Source organism: Puma concolor, chromosome D1, assembly GCF_028749965.1.
Source record: "Puma concolor isolate L17-30 chromosome D1, mPumCon1.1.hap2, whole genome shotgun sequence".
In the NCBI taxonomy this organism is placed as follows: Eukaryota; Metazoa; Chordata; class Mammalia; order Carnivora; family Felidae; genus Puma; species Puma concolor.
In genome coordinates, this window is record NC_141676.1 from 106,528,390 (window position 1) to 106,549,231 (window position 20,842).

The following is a 20,842-nucleotide window of genomic DNA, read 5'->3' on the forward strand; positions in this document are numbered from 1 at the left end:
TGTCCCAAAGCTGTTGGTTTCTAAGGCTATTGCAGAGGTGTGGAGAGAGGGGTGGGAATAAGGCAAGCTAAAATGCCACAGTGCTCACTGTGCTTAATGAGATTCCACCATTTTTCTTAAACAAATGCTCCTCAGATTTTTGCAAGCCTTTGGTCAATTTCTAGAGTTCTGAAAAAATTGATTTTGACCATTTTTGCTGGTGTTCTCATTGCTTTGCTGGAGGAGTAGATTTTTCAGAGGTCCTTGCTCTACCATTCTGTAAGTGCTTCTCTCAAAGAAACATTTATAAATATCACCTTGATTCAATTCTACATTTTTTGGTTTCATTTCTACTCACATAGTACTCTTTCAGAAAATAAATCATAAAAATCAGAGGAGAGATATAAGAAAACATATTTTCTGATTTTTTAGTATTTCCCTTGTGCTATGGTGCTATGGAAGAACATGTCAGGAGCAAGGTGTACCAAAGCTGTTTCTTTCCAGAAAATAAATATAAATCCAAAAGCATGGTCTTCCTAATTCTATGCTAGTCACAAAATGGATGGGGATTGGAGACATGTTCGATAAAGGAAAGCTAGAAAAGGGTATGTAATATTCCAAGAAAAGAGAGCTTTTACACCTGGATTCCCTATAGGGAAAAGAGTGGAGCTTCTATTTAATTTTTTTTAATGTTTATTTATTTTTGAGAGAGAGAGAGACAGAGCGTGAGTGGGGGAGGAGCAGAGAGAGAAGGAGACACAGAGTCCAAAGCAGGCTCCAGGCTCTGAGCTGTCAGCATAGAGCCCGACGCTGGCCTTGAACCCACGAACTGGGGGATCATGACCTGAGCCAAAGTCAGACACTTCCCCGACTGAGCCACCCAGGAGCCTGAAGAGTGGAGCTTCTAAATGGGCCAGGTATGTGATGATCACTCCACTCTGGATTTCACTTTGCCAGCACTCAGCCTATTCTCCACAGCTTGCATCAAATAGCAGACGCCGAGATGAATGAGGTGCAGAACAGAACCATGATCAGTACCTTCCCCTTCTTGAGCAAAACTGGAATTGGTAAAGGGTCATGCTGACGAATAGCAGGAGATTCATTCGTGGTGAGATTCTGGGCCGAATTCCAGACACCAGTTCATTTTAGGGAGGAGTGGGAAGGAGATTTGCATTTATGACCTCACGCAGAAGCTCCAACCCCGGAGCATATAAAGAGGTGAGTCACAGGTATTTCCTACTACCTGGCCCAGCCGTCTCCAAACCAGTCAAGACCATGGCAGTCCTTGGCTCCACACTGCTGCCACTCGGGCTGTTTCTATGCTTCGGACTGCTGTGTTCTTCTGCCAGCTCTGCAGGTGAAATTGACAAATGCATGTTCTTCAGTGAGGTCACCACCACTGGCCCAGGCATCATGGTCAATTCAGATGTCTATGACAGCAACAGAAACTACACAGGTGAGAAGCCGTTCTCTCTGTCGTCCTTTGCCTTCTATAGGGAGTTCATCAGAACTTCAGAGCACACCCCTCCATTCCTGCGCTCAATCACATAAAACATGTGTCTTTGACCCAAATGGGAAGTGGGGGCAGAAACAGAAAGAAAGAGAACATGTGATAGAGTTAGCTGGGTGGGGCTGTTTCTGCCTGTTCTCTGCGCAAACCTGAGCCAGGGGGCCATGACGTCCCGACACCCAGATTAACTGAGCCCCAGCAAGAGCTCACCTGAGGCAAATTCTCTGACTTAAAGAAAAGGGGCATTTTTATTATTTTCAGGGGTAATATCTGCATCACAGTCTGTAGTCTGTTCACATCCATTTGAGAGAACAATGCCCCTGTGGATGATGGCATGTTGCATGCTGGGAGGCGCTGTTCACCTTCAGTCTGTGGGAGGAAACTCGAGCGAGCTAGGCAGGGGAAGTGTGACTCTCCCACCTGGTTCACAAGCAGCCTGAAGCCGAGAGAAGTGAGGTGATGGCTCAGGGTTCCACTGCAGCAAGTAAGTGGCAGAAATGTCTGGCTCCTGAATCTTGGTCTTTCCTTCCCAATCTGATGCTTCTCTTCGAGGTGCCGAGGAACATTCTCCAAATATCCCATTTTGGATCAGCCAAACCTTATAAGTCAAGGCAGGTGCTTTCTAATTACGTTCATAATAACAACATTTAATATGGTGGTTTACAGGTATTCATGCATTTATTCCTCACAATAACCTGTGAGGCAGATACATACCACAGTCATTCCCATTTCACAGATGAGAAAACAGAGGCAGAGGTGATAGTCACTTGCTCAGGTCACAGAGCTACTTAGATGGTGGCACTGGGATAGAAACCCGAGCAGCCTAGCTTGAGACACCCGGCCCCTAACCACTGCACCATACGCCTCTCACTTACGGTACTGAGCACTGAGACCACTCATTATGTGCTGGGTGCTGTTCCAAGGGTAAATGCTATTGTCTTCCCAGATGAGAACTGTGGCACAGGGGAGTTAAAGTTTTTACCCAAGGTCACAGGAAGGAGCACTGTTAATATCTGAACCCAAGTTAACAGCTGAGATCTGTCCAGCTCCATTCAGCCAGGCTGTCCAGCTTCGGAGACTGCTGTCTCATTACTGTGTCATCCTACTACCCTAGAACTCGACCCCAATTTTTCAGGGAGCACCAGGGTGGATATTACACCCATAAACTACAGAGTCCAGACTTCGGCAGGAGAACGACCATGGTCTGCCTTCCCATGCTCATCCTGTCTTGTCCTTTTTCCTTTTTTTTTTCCCATCGGGATTGTCACTAAGGGCCTCCGTTGTGACTCAGGTCACTGTATCCCACTCCTTCAGACAGTGGGTCCTATCCTACTAAGCCAGGGCAGATAATCTTATAATTCAAGATGAGGACAGGAAGGCATATGTATGACCTTATCTACAGAGAAGGACCTGGGGCAGGTCAGAGAAACAGCTACAAAAGAGATCACAGACTGGGGACTTAAGATAACATATCACAAGGTGAGGGATTCTGCTGCTGAAATCAAAGAAAAAGAAATCTATCTTGTGAAGATGTTGGGGGAGAGACATGTAGCATGGGGGCCTTCTGAAAGTAGGGAAGTAGGAGAAAGAACAGTCAGGAGAGGATCCATGAGACCCCTTGCAGGGGAATACACTGTGTGAGAGGGAAATCAGGCATTTACATAGGTGCCGGGTAGAGCAGGGGGGTGAGGAAGGAGGAGAGGAGCTCCGGTTCACCCAACACCTACTATGTGCCGGGCACTTCTCCAAGTTTCGTCTGACTTCGGCTCAGAACAGAAATGTGCTAAAAGTTCTATGATAAACTGAATCACTATGTGAATGATTTAAGTTGGGAGTCAAAATCTTATGCTCACGGAGACGTGAAGTGTCAGACTCCACACCTAGGATTACACAACAAGCTCTGTGATCTCCTTGTAAGGGTGTCATTGCAGGACTCCTCTGGGATGCGGGACCTTTGGGGAGACTAGGTACATACCCACAAAGGGCAACAGCTTCTCCTTATTTTCATTTTGAATATTTTTTTAATTTCAGGGTTTGTGTCAACATTGGCAGGTCATATATAGACCAAATGGCATGTCCCATGGCACAATGGCAGCCTAGGTGTTATCTTAGGAGAGGTTTCCTAGGTTTGTCTTGGTATCAGGGAAAGAAACCTGTGATACAGTGACAATATTAAGATTTTGCTGTGTAAGCATCGGCCTCCATTTTTCCCTTCAGTGGGCAAGAGGGATGTAACTTGCTTGCCTTTTTCCTGACCCTTCATCTTTAAGGGCACTGTACCACCTTGGGTGCACAACTTTTTAAATCAATCAGTGAGTAGTTATCTGGTACCCTCCAGGTGCCCAGCACTGGATGGGCCAGATACTGACATGGATGAAACCACAGTATATAGTACAAGCCAGGATGTAGTTAAGGACTCAATTCCATAAATATAAACATAAATGTTTCAGGAGAGAGAGGGAAGGAGGGCTGAACTGGCCAGGAGGTGGGACATAGGCAGGGTCCTGGAGGGTAAGCGGGGATGGAATATGTGATGAGAAGGCAGAATCCCAGATGGGTGGTCAGACACGAACAAAGGCCAGGGCAGGTGATGGCCGGGTGCATCTGCAGAGCCAGAAGAAGGCCGGCTGCCCTGAGGGCAGGAGGGCAGAAAACACAGTGAGCCAGGCTAGGAGGACCATGAAAGCCATGTGCCGGGTCCTATAATCAAGAGAAGTGAAAATATAAAAGCAGAAATGTTTAGATCCTCTAGAAAGAAGGGCACTTGGACGGTTTTGGAGAGTACTGTATCCAGAAGGAAGTGTGTGTGGAATCTGACCTGGCTACGGTCTAAAGAGAGAAGGTGGAGGCCAGAAACCCAGACGACAGATGCCTGGGAGGGAAGAAAGGAGGCAGGAAGCCAGAGGGAGAGAGAGAGAGCAAGCAGAAGCAAGAGCACAGGCAAGAGCCTGCCCCCAGGAGAACTGACAGACTTGGTGAAATCTGCCGGACAGCATCGCAGAGCCCTCCACCCTGCGTATGTCTACAACAGCAGCCAGGTTCTTGCCTGGCAAGTCGGGGCCTGTGGGGTTTGGCTCAGCACACCACCACCAACCACCCCCCCCCCCCGCCCCCGTGACTGGCAAAAACAAAGAGAAATGTTTTGTGCTTAAATAAATAAATAAATAACAATGGCCATTCATCCAACACCCATCACGTGTTAAAGTCTTAACACTATTCTCTGTGCTACTCCCAGGAACCTTGTAAGATAAGGTATCATGATCTCCATGTAACAAGGGATAATATCATTATCCCCAGACCTAGGACCAGCCCTGGGGCAAAGTGGGCATTCAAGAAATATTTGTGGAGTGAGTGATGAACAAGGAAACCGAGGCTGAGAGACGAAATGGCTTGCTCCTAAATGTAAGAGCTACAGTTCTCATCTAGGATTGTCTGACCCTATTGTGCTACAGGCTTGATATTCTATGCTTTGTAAGGAGAAGTCTTTGAATGAATGTGAGTGGCTGACAGGGACCTGGAGAACAGCCCTTTGGCATTGAGAAATTCTTTCAGAAGGGATCTTATTATTATTTTTTTTAATGTTAATATATTTATTTTGAGAGAGAGAGCTAGCTGGGGAGGGGCAGAGAGAGGGAGAGAGAGAATCTGCAGAGAGAGAGAATCTGCTGCAGCACAGAGCCTGACTCGGGGCTCGATCTCACAAACCGCAAGATCATGACGTGAGCTAAAATCAAGAGTCGGGCACTTAACCAACTGAGCCACCCAGGCACCCCTCAGAAGGGATCTTCTGAGGGAGAAAATGGACAGACTGAAACATTCTCTTGAAATTCCCTCTCCACTACCCATCAGGATGCTGGAATCTAGCCTGTGAGTGCACCCCAGGCTAGATCAACACGGAAGACTCACCTGATTGGGGAAGGTCAAGAAACTCTAGGGTTATGTGATAGGTATTGGGGCTCAGAGACCCCATCCCTTCCCTCACACTTGACAATAGAGACCAAGAGGACCAGGAAATGGGCTCTGCTTTGACTTGTCACTAACAGGCCCTTATTTCATGACCGACTTCCCAAGGGGCCCACTTGACCCTTTCTCATGCATCAACCACATCTCTCCCCACTCTCCACTCACCCTGACAGAAGGGGAGAAGAGGCTATCCCCTTCAACTGGCTGATAGGAACCTGGCTCCACAGATAAAGAGCCATCCACGAGCTCACCCCTATTATATAGCAAAACCAGGGCCAGAGTACTGGTCTTCTTTTACCTTTTACTATAAAAAATTTGGAAAACACAAAAATGCACTAGGAAGAAAATAAAAATAATCTATAATCCCACTACCAAGAAATCATACTTAATATCTTTTACTTTATTTTATTTTTTTAATTTACATCCAAATTAGTTAGCATGTAGTGCAACAATGATTTCAGGAGTAGATTTCTTAATGCCCCTTACCCATTTAGCTCATCCCCCCACCCACAACCCCTCCAGTAACCCTCAGTTTGTTCTCCATATTTATGAGTCTCTTATGTTTTGTCCCCCTCCCTGTTTTTATATTATTTTTTTCCATTCCCTTGTGTTCATCTGTTCTGTGTCTTAAAGTCCTCATATGAGTGAAGTCATATGATTTTTGTCTTTCTCTGACTGATACTTTCACTTAGCATAATACCCTCCAGTTCCATCCACGTGGTTGCAAATGGCAAGATTTCATTCTTTTTGATTGCTGAGTAATACTCCATTGTATATATATATACCACATCTTCTTTATCCATTCATCCATCGATGGACATTTGGGCTCTTACCATACTTTGGCTATTGTCGATACTGCTGCTATAAACATGGGGGTGCATGTGTCCTTTCAAAACAGCACACTTGTATCCCTTGGATAAATGCCTAGTAGTGCAATTGCTGGCTTGTAGGGTAGTTCTATTTTTAGTTTTTTGAGGAACCTCCATACTGTTGTCCAGAGTGGCTGCACCAGCTTGCACTCCCGCACCATAGTTAGTATCTCATATTTCCTTCCAGACTTTTTTCATCAACTTCCTTTAAAATGGGGTTGTATTATATGCACATCCTATTTGTAACTTTCTTTTTGCACACTAAATTTTGATTTCATGACCTTCATCCCCCTGTCACATGCCACAGATGGCGGCTGATTGTTTCCTTGTCATTCCCTCGTAGTATGGGTTCCTGTAAATGCCAATATCAGCTCTGTGGTCCTGCGAGCAGTGGATGAGAACAACACCTCACTAGGCCTCTGGGAAAAAGCAGACAAGCTTTGCAACAGCAGCGCCCTGTATCACCTGGAGAACTTGAATGACAAACTCTTCACAGCAAACTGGGTATCTCCTAACTCCGAAAACATAACCACAATCGAGCTACAGTAAGAACCTGTCACCATGTGATTTGCTTTGGGCTTTTATGGGCTTTTTGCAGATGGGGTTTATGCAGTTTTACACTGACCTGAGATGGCTCAAAATGCACCCCAGACACGAAATGGAGAATTTAGTAGCTGTGCTCTTTTTCTGCTTCACCATTCTGTCCAACATTTTACCTACAGTTCATGCGCACACACACGCACCCCCCTCCCCCCAGGGCAGGCTCAACATAGACAGAAAGATCTGGTTTTGAAGAAATCCAGAGCTAGACAGTGGTTAAAGCAAACCAAGCTAACAAACAAATGAAAACCGAATTTATTCAGGACTGTCTCAACAGAAGAACCTAAGATAGAATAAGGCTCAATTCTGAATACCATGTGGGCAAGTGGGAATTTACAGCCAAGAAGCAGGGTGGGGGGGTTGGGGGGGGTCACTAAGAAGAAACAACAAGGCCTGTAAGGGGGATTCTGGCTAAACTGACCTAACAGGATTCTTGCAGAAGGCAGGCCAAGGTGAGCAGATATTATCTGGGGTGGTAGAGGAGGAAGAACCAGGTGTTAGGGGTGAAGGGTGAGAGGTAATTGCTCAACTGACTTAGAAGTGTTCTTGCTGAAACCAGATTTTACAAGGAAGTGCACAGATAGGTCTGGGAGAAGGTTCTGGAGCCTGACTAAAGTTTGGTCAAGCAAAGAATCTTTGCCACTGGGCACATGTTTGCATCAAATTCCAGAGGATCATTTTTTAAAACAGATTCGTTTTGAAAATGGCAAGTGTGATGATCACGTAATAACACTGGCTTCCTAGTGTCACACCGAATGGACACACTCAGATTCCGAGGCGAGGCCAGCCGGCGCTCACATTCTACTTTAACAAAACGACCTTCCTCTCAGCTAGAGATGTTACCCAGGTTACTTTAGGAGCCCACGTTGAGAGGCCCTCACACTTTCAGACTGCCACTCTGTACCAAAAGGGCAGGTCTCACCATGAAGCCATGTCCCCGGTCAATAGCCACCAAGTCTCTACAGACACTGATGGTGATGATGCTGTTGAGCCATCCTGCCTTCTCCTGCCATGCCTGGGGCCTGATGGGACATGGCTGGCTCTGGAGAAGTCATTTTGCCCACGGTGACTTCTGAGAGTGGAAATGCAAGGGAGCTGCTACATCCCAGCCTCCTGATGACAGCAGTCTCCTAGATGCCAACCAAAGCTAATCAGGGCAATGACTCTGCTTACACGTCACATCATTAAAGCCTCTACACTCCATGCAACAACAGATGAAAGACCCAACGGTGACCACCTGCCACAGAAACAGCACATCCCCACAGACAGTACGGTCTCCAGACCCCTCCTTGGCCCACGCGGCTGACAAGGGGAGGGACCGGCACATATAATGGGGGTACAGACAGCAGGGAGCTCCACCGTGCTGGGTGGGGCACAAGGAGATGTGAAGAGGCCCCTGCCTCTGGGGCTCCACAATGAGTTCCGGGGAGGCAAGGCCTCTGTAGAAATCACTGCAGAGGGTGAACATCACTTCCTCCAGAAAGCATTCCCTAAACCCCCAGGTCAAGTTCCAGCTCCCTGCTTTTCACCCTCAGAACTTTCACTGCTTCTTCACAACACATAGCACACCTGGGATCCATTACTTAACTCGTCCACTGATTGTTTTACTTTTTAAAAAAATTTTTAAATGTTTATTTTTGAGAGAAAGAGAGTGCGAGTTGGGGAGGAGCAGGGAGAGGGAGACACAGAATCCGAAGCAGCTCCTGATTCTGAGTTGTCAGCAAAGAGCCTGATGGGAGGCTCAAACCCGTGGACTGTGAGATCATGACCTGAGCCAAAGTCAGATACTAAACCGACTGAGCCACCCAGGAGCCCCTGATTGTTTTGTTTAAAGTCTGCCTCCCTGAAGAGACTGTAAGTGCTACAAGGATTAGAACCACGTCTGTTGCATCCACCAATGTCCCCTCAGCACCAAGCACAGTGATCGGCACGTGGTGCACACTCATTAACTGTTGAATGTATGAACGAGAGAATGGGTTGATAGTGAAATCACTATAATAAGAATAGCATACCAAGGGGGCACCTAGGAGGCTCAGTCAGTTAAGCATCCAACTCTTGGTTTCGGCTCAGGTCATGATCTCACAGTTTGTGGGTTTGAGACCTGTATGGAGCTGCACACTGTCAGCATGGAGCCTGCTTGGGATTCTCTCTGTCCCTCTCTCTCTCTCTCTGCCCCTCCCCTGCTTGCATTCTCCCTCTCCCTCCCCCTCTCCCTCTCTCTCAAAATAAATAAATAAGTTTAAAAAAAAAAAAAAGAACAACATACCAAGCTGTACAGATCATTTAATGAACATTGAGCACCTACTATGTGTCAGGCATTGCTGACAACAGAACCTGTCCCCATGGAGCTGGCCCTCCTGTGGCAGAAGAGGCTCACAGCAAGGCAATGCAGTCGAGGAGCATGTCTCTCTAATGGAGCTCTGTGTGGGTTAATGACAACAGGGAGAAATGACTTCACAGAGGTTACTATTGAGTATATGGGCAGATGGGACCAGGACGGAGATCACAGGCAGGGCTGGCTTGGACAAAGAGTAGAGGTTCAGAGTGGTTCAAACAAAGAGCAGAGGTACATACCAGCCGGTGAGGAGTTCAGGGTGCTGTAATTGGTGGGGTGGGGGATGGACAAGAACTTGGCTGGAGCAAGACCACAGAGGATCTTAGTCAAGACAATATAGACCAGATCAGTATTTAACGATCTGCTGATTATGCTGTAGAGAACACTAAGGTCGGGATCCTCTGGGAAGGAAGAAATGGGAGCAGGACTCGTGAATTCCAGAGCTGAGGTCCTCACCACGATCTCTTATTGATTTGCCCTCCACAGAGCCTTTGCTATCAATTTCTACAACATGGCTACATTTTCTTCTCTGCAACTAAGAAGAAAAGGTAAGTTCCTCTGTGGCCTATTTACACATCTGGCAGTGATTCAGTCAGCCTGGAAAATTACTTTGTGGATGTTCTAGAAAGTCTTCTGGTCATGACTGTCCAGATGTCAGTTGAGTCCCCCAACACCTGAGACCTACAGAAGACGGCTCAACCCCTTATCAGATGCCCTCTGGGAAACAAAAGCCATTCCCAACATTTCTGCCAACTCCCAGGGGCTAACTCTCAGTCACCTGTGGCTCCAGACTACTGCTTCCTCAGGAGCCATTATGTCTAATACTACATAGATGGATATGAAAGTCAGCTCTTTCTTTAATCTCCACAAAGAATTCCCACTCACACAAAGTCTTCATATGTATAGAAGACTCTAACCAAGGGGCTGAAGGGAAGAGGGGGAGATTTGCATAAAGAAGGGTTGATAGTGTAGAAATACTCATACTTTCCTTCATTCTCAGAGTGGCCTCTGGCCACCACCACTACCACCAGAGATTTACGCTGACCTTTCACAGGCTGTCGTCTCCAACTTCAAACCATCCTGGAGCTCCTGGTCCTTCTCCTCCCTTCTCTGTCCTCTTCCTTCTCTCCTACCTCCTTCTATGGAGCTAAAACAAATTCGAGACACTGAGGTCCAAGAAAGATAGGTAACTTGCCCAAAGCCACACAGAAAGCAAATGGCAAAACTAGGACTCATAGTCCACATATTATACTTTTTTCCACTTTTCTTAGACTTACATCAAAACTAGAAAGACAACATTTTACTACGAATGAAGTTTTAAAATGCAAAGCTCAACCAAGAACAATAAACATTAGTCTTTCTTAATGTCCAGATAACAAGTCTTCCTTGGGAGCCCCCCAACATGCAGTATGATGCTCATTTTCCTGCTGACTGTTCATTGCAAATGTGGTCACAAGGGATATCTGTTTTCAGCAATAGATTTTAAAGTGATTCTGCCTCAGGAAACTATTACATGAATGCCTTCATGGCTTCCTTTGGTGCTTCCCCTCTGTGGAAAGACCAGGGTATTATTTTCTCCCTGAAGGGTATTTTCAAGATGAACACTCATGTAAATGCTAAGAAAGAAAGAAAAAAAATGTGTGTTTCTAATCAGGATTCCTTCAAGTAGTTGTGTTCAGACTTTGTGGCTCAGTGGGATACTAGAGAAACATTTGCCCTGGAGAAACACTAAATGAGATAAGACAAGGCCTCCTAACTGGAAGACACCCTCCCGCTGGGGACAGTGCTTGGGCCCAAGCAAATCACAGGATTTCTCCCTTCTTATTCTTCTATATAGTCCTCTTTGATCCATAGACCCCTGGAGGCATCATTATAATACTCCAGGTTTTCCAGGATCAGACTACCCCCAGGGCCTGGTTCTCTGCTTCTCTGCAAGGCAACCTCAGAGAACCCATGGATGGTCAGACCCCCACATCTGAGAATGACCAGTGCCTCTGAAACCACAGAAAGAGATTCAGGGATTTGTACAGGGCCTCTTTGCACTTGCTTTAGGGCAGGGGTAGCCATCCTCAGGTCTGAATGATTACCTATTCTTACAAGCTTTACATGCAACCTTTGAAATTAGTAGGAAGAAAAGAAAATCATGCCATTCTGGATGATATTTGCACTGGTTGATCTAATATAACATTAAGGACATAAAGACATAGGAGGACAGACTACCCACCCAACAACAAATTCAGTAGTTGTATAAATTCCTTCCCATTTAGGATTGTGTAGACCTTAAGGGTAGAGAATCTTTCTTACTTGCATTTTGTTCCTTGACATTCTGTACCCCTAGTTTTTTCCTCATCCTCTACAAATACTTGGTAACTGAGAAGGGTCTACTGAAATTTGATCCAGCGTTCCATCAGATTAGCCTCCTTTCTCTACTGCCCACCACCACCTCCCCCCAACAAAGAGATTGTGATGCTATTGTTTGTTTGTTTCCAGAGATGACCAGCTCCCAGATATCCACAACCAGGACAACCCCCAGCCCAAACCCAATGACAGGACACATCTCTACAACCAGGACAACCCCAAGCCCAAACCCAATGACAGGACACATCTCCACAACCAGGACAACCCCAAGGCCAAGCCCAATGACAAGACATATCTCCACAACCAGGACAACCCCACGCCTGACTCCAAGGACAACCAGCTTGGCCAACAAAACCTTCCTCTGCCCCATCACAAGTGCCATTCAGATCCTGATAGTCTTTCTCACCAGCAAACTCCTCTCCTAGAAGGAAGCTAGGAAAATAATTATTCCTGCCTCCTCTGCATCTCCTACATTGAGTTCCAAGCCAGGGCTCTGACAGGTGTGCGAATGAAGACTTTACATTCTCAAATGTACAACTCTACTGCCACTGCTTTGGACAAAAAAACAGAGACTTGGGATCACTTGGTGGAGGGTAGCTAGTTCACTCACTGGTGGATGTGTAGCACACAGATGTTCAACTGGATCTCTCAGGACACAAATTAGGGTTTTTTGTGGTTTTTGGTTGTTGTTGTTGTTAACTACTTAGACCTGGTCTGGGTGTAACCTGGAATTCTGGCTTTCGATTTCACATGCTGACAGCCAATTCCATGACCAATGTAAACTTTTGTTCGCTGCCAAATGATTTCTCCACGCCCCAGTCTCTGTGGGAAAAAACCTTTCCTCACTTGCAAGATGATCTCAGATTTCTGACCAAACCCACTCAGGTTACACAGAGGTTCTATGTCTCATGTCACTCAACAAGGAAAGGAGAAAGGAATAGCCCTGATGCTATTGGCCACACCAGTAGCATGTGAAGGGCTAGAAAAAAGGAATGTACCAAGTCTGAGCAACCTAGAATGGGGAATTACTATGGTATAAAATACATTATCTTTTTGTCATACCAAATAAGCTATATTTCAAACAAGAATAATGAATGTGTTAAATCCAAATACAAGTCTTTAGTGAGCGGTTACTCTAAAAGTACAAAATACTATCTGATTTTACTCATGTATGTGAACATTAAAAAAAAAATTTAACAGAACAGTAGGAGTGTCTATGTTTTCAAAGACAGATCCAAGGGTAAAATTTTCCCAAGGTTATTTTCCTCAAGTTACAAACTGGTCATTTTTCCCCTAATGGTAATTTCCACTAAGAAAAGGGCAAAATATTTACAGTATTCATAACACAATGTAAAACCAAAAGAAAGCATAGGGTTTCCCATAGTACCCTGATGATAAGCAACAAAGTTTTCTTTTAATAATTATCCTAAATTCCAGGATGCCAACATCCAGCACCTAGCCTTCCTTGGGGACAGCTTCTGTCAATTTCTTCCTCTTCCCTGAGAATAGGCCACACTTTCCTACTTGTAGGTTTTTAACTTCTGTTGAGATCTGGACGTGGTGAAGGTTATAACACAGGGCCTCTGGAAATCAGACTCCCCTGCCCCTCCCAGGGCATGCTGCTGCTTGTTGAGAGCCTCCGTCCATCTGTTGAGGGATCTCTCAACTCCTATGGGCAGACTCCACTCTTTTACTTGTTTAATTTTTTTTAATGTTTGTTTGTTTATTTATTTATTTATTTATTTATTTATTTATTTATTTATTGAGAGTCAGAGGGGGGAGGGGGAGAAAGCCAGGAAGGGGCAGGGAGAGAGAGGGAGAGAAAGAAATCCCAAGCAGGCTATTAGGCTGTCTGTGCTGTTGGTGCAGAGCCCGACATGGGGCTTGAACCCACGAACTATGAGATCATGACCTGAGTCAAAGTCAAGAGTCAGATGCTAACTGACTGAGCCACCCATGCGCCCTGCAGACTGTGCTCTTTGTTAAGTGTGGTCACTGACAACTCTGCTATATTATCTCAGCAGTCAACTAGTAACCTCATAGATTTTCTTACATGTCAAAATTTAGCAGCCTCTTTCTTCATTAAGCATTCCTCTAATAGCTGGAAGTTTTTTTTATATTAGATCCTAGAGTTTGTAGAGAAAGTTCACTGACAGTTTTTGCCAGCAGAATGGTTTCTGCAGTGGATAGACCAATTCCTGGAGCTCCCCATTCTGCCACTTTCTATGACATCACTGGGTAGCCACCATTAGTATATGCCAGGCGCTGTGCTAAAGCACCTTAAAAGCATCATCGCAGATAATCGTCACAAGAACCCTATGAGACAGAGCTGTTTCACAGATAAGGACACTCGGGCGGAGAGAGAGAAATAATTTGCCCAAAGTCACTCACTGAATAAGTAATGAAGCTGGGTTTCTACCATTTTGGAACCTGCACCATAAACAAGGACACTCAAAGGGCCCCCTGTGCGGCTTCTACATGCCCTGGCATCCTCCAGGGCACCTGGTTCCCCAGGGTCATATAACAAGAAGAGGGTATGGAAGGTATGTGTGTCTCTCAGGGACACAAGCAGGCTGCGTGTTCCCACAGTCCTCCACGCCCCACTCTCTGCTGCCACCTATAAGATAAACTGCGATGACCCAAGACCCAACAAGTTTCATATATACCTGTCGTGAGCCAGCCTGGCCTCATCTCAGGTTCGGTGTGGAAGGTGTGACAACAACTGGAGGCTCAGCAAAAATATTCTCTTGAGTTGGAAAACTTTTAGACTCGAAGAAGTCTGGGAAGAGCTGAACTCAGACACGCAACACAGAGGTAACTGTGCGAGAGCACTGGGTTCGGAGGCAGGAAGCCTGTTAAATTCTAGTCCGGCTACTAAGTAAAAAAGTGACCTTAGGTAAGTGGCTTTACCCTCGTTTGCTTCGGTTTGCATCTGTTACACACAGGGTTGCCCAGGTGGTATCTGAGCCTTCTTGCAGGTAGGTCTCCATTTTGATTTCTCTGTCACATCCAGACCTAGTTCTAAGGGTCTATCTAGCTGGAGATGGTAAGTTGGTGCTAAGTCAGTGATGCTTTATGCCATGTCTGACTGATTGGCAGACACTGCTGGGAGCACTGTTGAGGAGGATTCTGAAGCAAAAGCCAGGCTCAGAAATAGTGTCGTATTCAACAAGTATTATCTTCCTTGGGCTCAGGAGGCAGGACTGAGTGTCAGGGGACCCAGGTATCTGCCGTCCTTAGTCCCTAAAGTGAATCCAGTGAGTGGCTACAGAACAAGAGTAAAGGGATGATCAAGTACGTACATTCAGTCTAGGAACAGCTAACTCTGATCATCACTACCAGGGAAGTGACTCACACAAGGAAAACAAAGGCATACAGGCAACTCCAAGGAAGCCCACAGGTGGCACCTCAAGCAGAGAATAAAGAGGTGAACAAAAGATAGACTGTTTTCACTCCCACACTCACTTGCCCAACCTTGTTCTTCCACTTTTATGTTTTCTTGTTTGCGGCTTCGTGTTTTGTGAACTCAATGCATTCTTTTTTTTTTAAGTTGTTTTTAATGCTTATTTATTTTTGAGAGAGAGAGAGAGAGAGAGAGAGAGAGTGTGTGTGTGGGCAGGGGAGGGGCAAAGAGAGAGGGAGACACAGAACCCAAAGCAGGCTCCAGGCACCCAGCTGTCAGCACAGAGCCCAACGCGGGGCTGGAACTCACAGACCTCAAGATCATAACCTGAGTTGAAGTCGGATGCTTAACTGACTGAGCCACCTAGGCACCCCTCAAAGCATTCTTATCCTGTGTTAGAAGCAGCAACTGACTACCCATTTAAGGGAAGTGATCATTCATTTCTGAGGAAGTAGGTGAGGAAACTGCTATCTTCCAAATCCCATTACCTCAAAGACATTCATTCACACACCAGAAAAAGTCCCGAGCCTGGTCAGTGGTCCAGGTATCACAGCAACTATTCAGAGCAGGAAGAAAATTCAGAACAGGCAGAATATTCAGATATTACCTTATTATCTATCAACCTCCACGTTACTTTTTAAAATAAATGTTTAAAATATTCATAATTGGGGCGCCTGGGTGGCGCAGTCGGTTAAGCGTCCGACTTCAGCCAGGTCACGATCTCGCGGTCCGTGAGTTCAAGCCCCGCGTCGGGCTCTGGGCTGATGGCTCAGAGCCTGGAGCCTACTTCTGATTCTGTGTCTCCCTCTCTCTCTGCCCCTCCCCCGTTCATGCTCTGTCTCTCTCTGTCCCAAAAATAAATAAACGTTGAAAAAAAAAATTTTTTTTTTAAAATAAAATATTCATAATTAACTGAAACATTTTTATTTCACACGAGAGGTAGTTCAGCAATTGTCTTAAAGCCTAATTTCTTTTATTTTTTTTTAAATTTTTTTTTTAACGTTTATTTATTTTTGAGACAGAGAGAGACAGAGCATGAACGGGGAAGGGGCAGAGAGAGAGGGAGACACAGAATCGGAAGCAGGCTTCAGGCTCTGAGCCATCAGCCCAGAGCCCGACGCGGGGCTTGAACTCACGGACCGCGAGATCGTGACCTGAGCTGAAGTCGGACGCTTAACCGACTGAGCCACCCAGGCGCCCCTTAAAGCCTAATTTCTGAGACCAGACTGCCTGGGTTCAATTTCATTTAATTTTACCCCTTGTTAGTTGTGGGGCCCTGTACAAGTTACTCACCTTCTATGTGACTCAGTTTCTTCATCTGTTAAAATAGGGTGAAATACAGTAGCTACCCATAAGCTGTTGTGGAGATTAAATCACTTAACATATACAAAGCATTTGGAACAGTACCTGGTACAAAGTAAGCACTATATAATTATTTAATGCCTAGAAAAAGCATTACAAATGATACACTGATGTACAAGAAAGCCAAGTATTATTCCCATATAAATTTGTACAAATAAAACGGTACCTATAACAAGGACTAAAAGTACTAATTTGTAATTCTTATAAGAAATGGCCAATGTCTGACTTCCCAAAACCTTTCTCCCTCCAGCCCCACCTTCACCTTCACACTTCAAGCTTCTAAGTAAAATATCTCCTAGCGCACTGGGTCAGCTCCTTTCTTCTAGAGAAACTAAACAATGGGTGAGGAATTGAATTACTCCACATAATTAAGAGTTAGGAGGGAAGGTGAGAAGAAAAAGCAAGAGTATCATAAGGATTGGCACAGAAAGGAGCTTCTGGAGGCTGAACGGAGAGGCCAAGGGATTTCCCAACACCTGCTCTTGGTTACAAACCATTTCTGTCTTAATGTCCTTCCAGAGATACAAATGAAAATTAGAGGGGCGCCTGGGTGGCTCGGTCGGTTAAGCGTCTGACTTCAGCTCAGTTCATCATCTCGCAGTCCCTGAGTTCAAGCCCCACGTCGGGCTCTATGCTGATAGCTCGGAGCCTGGAGCCTGCTTCAGATTCTGTGTCTCCCTCTCTCCCTGTCCCTCCCCTGCTCACACTCTGTCTGTCTCTCTCTCAAAAATAAATAAACATTAAAGAAAAAAAAGTGAAAATTAGAATTATTTTACTTCTGATAGCTGGACTATATTTCTTTAACTTTGGACCAGCAGTGAAACTGGGACATATGGACTTACCCTGCACCCAGCCCTGCTTTTATGTAAGTTATATCTATGTATATAGATAGAATGAGGTTAAATATATATACCTGGTAGAAATAGGAAATAATTTAACATATGCAAAAACTACACATTTATCTATGCATATGCATATAACCTGTATATAAAAATAACTTCAGACTCAGATGCTTGAGTCCAACAAACTCAAAAAGCATTTGGCTAAATTAACAAAATATGTAGACAGAGCACATTTAAAAACCTTGGGAAATTTTTTGAATCGTTATTTTAATTGAGTATGTTTTTCCTTCTTTTTTGTTTTTTTAAGACAAACCTAGGTTCAAATCCTAGCTCCTTCACTTAATGAGTGACTCTGAACAAGAGTCCCTTAATCTCCTTAGATCCCAGATCTCTCACAGTGAATTGGAGCTGAGCTGACTCATGCCTCGAAGGGCCACCAGTGATGGAGATGCTGGACACATAGCGGTAGGCATGATGTTAATTCACAATAAGTCAACACATGCCAAGAACCTTAAGTTAGTTAACTACCCAATCTCGAATGAGGGTGGAAAACATTATATGCCATAATCTGGTCAGGTTGCATTTGTTTCCTCTTCTAAACACAGTTTTCTCCTTCAAGAATAGAGCCTTCAGGGGTGCCTGGGTGGCTCAGTCAGTTAAGTGTCTGACTTTGGCTCAGGTCATAATCTCACAGTTTGTGAGTTCGAGCCCCGCATCAGGCTCTGTGCTGACAGCTTGGAGCCTGGAGCCTGCTTCGGATTCTGTGTCTCCTCCTCTCTCTGCCTCTCTCCTGCTCAAGCTCTGTCTCTCTCTCTCAATAATAAATAAACGTTAAAAAAATTAAAAAAAAAAAAAAAGAATGGAGCCTTCAGATCATGATCTCAGGGTTATGAAATAGAGCTCTGCGTTGGGCTCTGTGCTGACAGCATGGAGCCTGCTTGGGATTCTCTCTCTCTGCCCCTCCCCTGCCCAAAATAAATAAATAAACTTAAAAAAAAAAAAAAAACAACAGAATGGTGGGACACCTGGGTGGCTCAGTCGGTTAAGCGTGTGACCCTTGGTTTCTGCTCAGGTCATGATCTCACATTACATGAGTTTGAGCCCAGCATCGGGCTCTGCACAGACAGTGCAGAGACTGCTTGGGATTCTCTCTCTCCACCTCTCTCTCTCTCTCTCTCTCTCTCTCTCTCTCTCTCTCTCTGCCTCTCCCCTACTAGCTCTCTCAAAATAAATAAATAAACTTAAAAGAAAAAAAAGAATGGAGCCTTAACTTTCTCCCTAGTACTCTGGGAATTACTCAAAGTTATTATGGCAACAAAACTGGGCCCTTGTTTGCTAAAAAACAGGTAATTGCCTCAGTGTTGCCACAGATCTATTAAGTTCTGTGCTCTACAAAAAACCCTGTTCTTAGGGGCCAAACAGATGGAAAGATAAGAGGCATTCTTTGCAATACCAGCTGAGGCTCTCTCTGCCTGGGGCAAACCTACTCTCCAAAAGCTGGGACAATGACTACCCACCAATCTTGAATTTATTATAAAGGGAGCACTTGTCAGTACACACCTGTATAAGGGCTGCTACCCAACGATGGTGTGGTCGTGAGGACAGCAGTTTATTAAAAGATCCTTCATTGGCATGGTCTAGCTTGTCTTTACTTAAAAGAGTAGTCAAGGACTAAAACAAAATTGACCCACAAAAGGAAACAGAAAATTTCCAGGAAGATAAAATTTGCCATATAAATAGGTTTTGACAAATACTTAGGGGATCTAATTTTATTCTGTGATGGTTGTTCTCTGAGATGAAACACATAAAGAGTAACACCTATCTGAAGTATACTCGCAAAGTTTGATATTAAATCTCAAAGTTTTTACCAAACCAGGTTCCACTATATCTGTAGAGATGGCAGGCATGTTCACTCATTCAATGACTAATTATTCAGCACCCGCTGGGTAGTGGGCACTAGGTTAGGTCCTGGGGAAATACGAATAATAACACAACGGCGCTCTGGCTTTCATGAAGCCAACATCCCCGTGATTGGGAAAGACAGTAAACTAGTAAGCAAAATAAATGAGACAAAAGGAAATATAGATAAAAGTTTTGACACTGCAAGAAAGGGGAGTGTGTAAGGTATTATAATAGAAAATAACAGAGGATTTCTACCTACACAGGGTAATCAAGGAAGGATTCTTTAAATGGGGGTACATCTAGGCTGGAGTCTGGAGAATGATGAGTTTTATGAAGAGGTAAGGGGGTGGGGGTAAGGGCAGCATTCCAGGCAGAAGGGCAGAAAATACAAAGATCTGGAGGCTGGAATGAAACTGGAGTACTTTAGGACTTGAGAAAAGGCCAATGTGACAATGTGACAATGTGACAGCTGGAGGCTGGGGATATGCAGTGGCTGCATCATACGGAGCATAAAGTTTGGATTATATTTTAAAATTAAAAGGAAGCTTTCAAGGGGTGACACAAGACAGGGGAAGAACTAATAAAGGAGTATGGAAGAGAACCAAAGCGGAAGCAGGAGGCCAGCGGAGAGGCCAAGTCAATAATCTAGGCAAGAAATGGCAGCGGTTTGGACTGGGGTCAGTGGCACTGGAAACGGAGAGACCAAAATCACTGCACATTTTAGAGGAAGAACTGACAGAGCTTTCCGACAGATTACAAGTAAGAGATAGGAATCCAGGACAACTCCCAGATTTCTGGCTTGAAAAATGAATGGATGGTATCGGCATTTTTAGGGAAGACTGGTGGAAGAATAAATTCTGAAGGAGGAATCAGAAGTTCACTTTTGGAAAATGGTGAACTTTGAGATGCCCGTGAGACACCCATCCATGGTTCCATCTGCAGGCAAATAAAACTCCAAAAGGTAAAAGGCAACACTAGCCCTTCTATTTCTTCAGGTTGTCATCAGTCACAGGGCTCATATTTACTAAGACATTTATGAAAAATGAAAAAAGGTTTTTAAACTGAGTTCATACTTGCAGTAAGTTGGGAGTTTTCACTAATAAACTGGCTGGCCAAAGCTGACCTTGGGCAGATGTACAGAGAACTTGTTTCTTGGGCATCTTTAAGAATGTAAGCCTGGGATGGTGTTTCTTTAGCCGACAACCAGAAGACAAAACAGGGCAGTATTTTAATTCTTTATTTTCTTTTATTTTTTATCGTTTATTTATTTTGAGAGAGAAAGCGCGAGTGTGCGCACACACAAGCTGGGTAGGGGCAGACAGAGGAGAGACAGAATCCCAAGCAGGCACCACACCATCAGAGCAAAGCCCGATGTAGGGCTCGAGCCCATGAACTGTGAGATCATGACCCAAGCCAAGATCAAGAGTCGGATGTTTAACCGTGTGAGCCTCCCAGGCGCCCCTAATTCTTTTCGTAATGGTTAATACTCCCGTCTTGACAGTGACAGAATGCAGTGGGGGCAGGTGGTTGGCTTCTGAAGGAAGCAAACCAACTGACAAGCTGCGTGAAAGCCTCACTGCTGCTCCGAAAACCCTTGCGGTGCACGAACCACACTCCCTCACTTTTCTTTTGTGGTGATAGCAGTTCTCTCTGCAGCTATGTGGAGACTGCGTTTGTCTGGGACATTCTCCAAAAGTGTCTTGCAACAGAATCTTGCTA

General features: G+C 44.9%; 2 protein-coding genes across 4 annotated transcripts in view; one reads left to right on the forward strand and one right to left on the reverse strand.

Annotated features, from left to right (window-relative positions):
• The window catches only part of PTS (6-pyruvoyltetrahydropterin synthase), a 681,414-nt gene that overhangs the window by 650,596 nt on the left and 9,976 nt on the right, over positions 1-20,842 (reverse strand). For 2 of the 3 annotated variants that reach the window (XR_015241350.1, XR_015241351.1), the window contains exon 6: positions 10,302-10,403. Coding sequence is in view for 1 of the 3 variants with exons in the window: in XM_086679111.1 (XP_086535237.1) it covers positions 10,292-10,403 (112 nt within the window). In the remaining 2 variants the exon portion in view is untranslated. Of the gene's footprint in view, positions 1-6,780; positions 10,404-20,842 lie in introns of those variants that run through there. The other variant, XM_086679111.1, reaches the window with a different exon arrangement.
• PLET1 (placenta expressed transcript 1) lies at positions 1,215-13,009 on the forward strand. The gene is made up of 4 exons (XM_086679110.1): positions 1,215-1,435; positions 6,665-6,866; positions 9,743-9,804; positions 11,747-13,009. Exons 1-4 carry the CDS (start codon positions 1,255-1,257, stop codon positions 12,037-12,039), a joined length of 738 nt encoding a protein of 245 aa, XP_086535236.1. The 5' UTR covers positions 1,215-1,254; the 3' UTR covers positions 12,040-13,009.

What these genes read in the sequence shown, in the direction of transcription:
- PLET1 (XM_086679110.1), top strand. Translation starts at nt 1,255, where the DNA reads ATGGCAGTCCTTGGCTCCACACTGCTGCCACTCGGGCTGTTTCTATGC. An exon ending in CAGCAACAGAAACTACACAG is followed by an intron (nt 1,436 to 6,664) that starts GTGAGAAGCCGT and finishes ATTCCCTCGTAG; the next exon opens with TATGGGTTCCTGTAAATGCC. An exon ending in ATAACCACAATCGAGCTACA is followed by an intron (nt 6,867 to 9,742) that starts GTAAGAACCTGT and finishes TGCCCTCCACAG; the next exon opens with AGCCTTTGCTATCAATTTCT.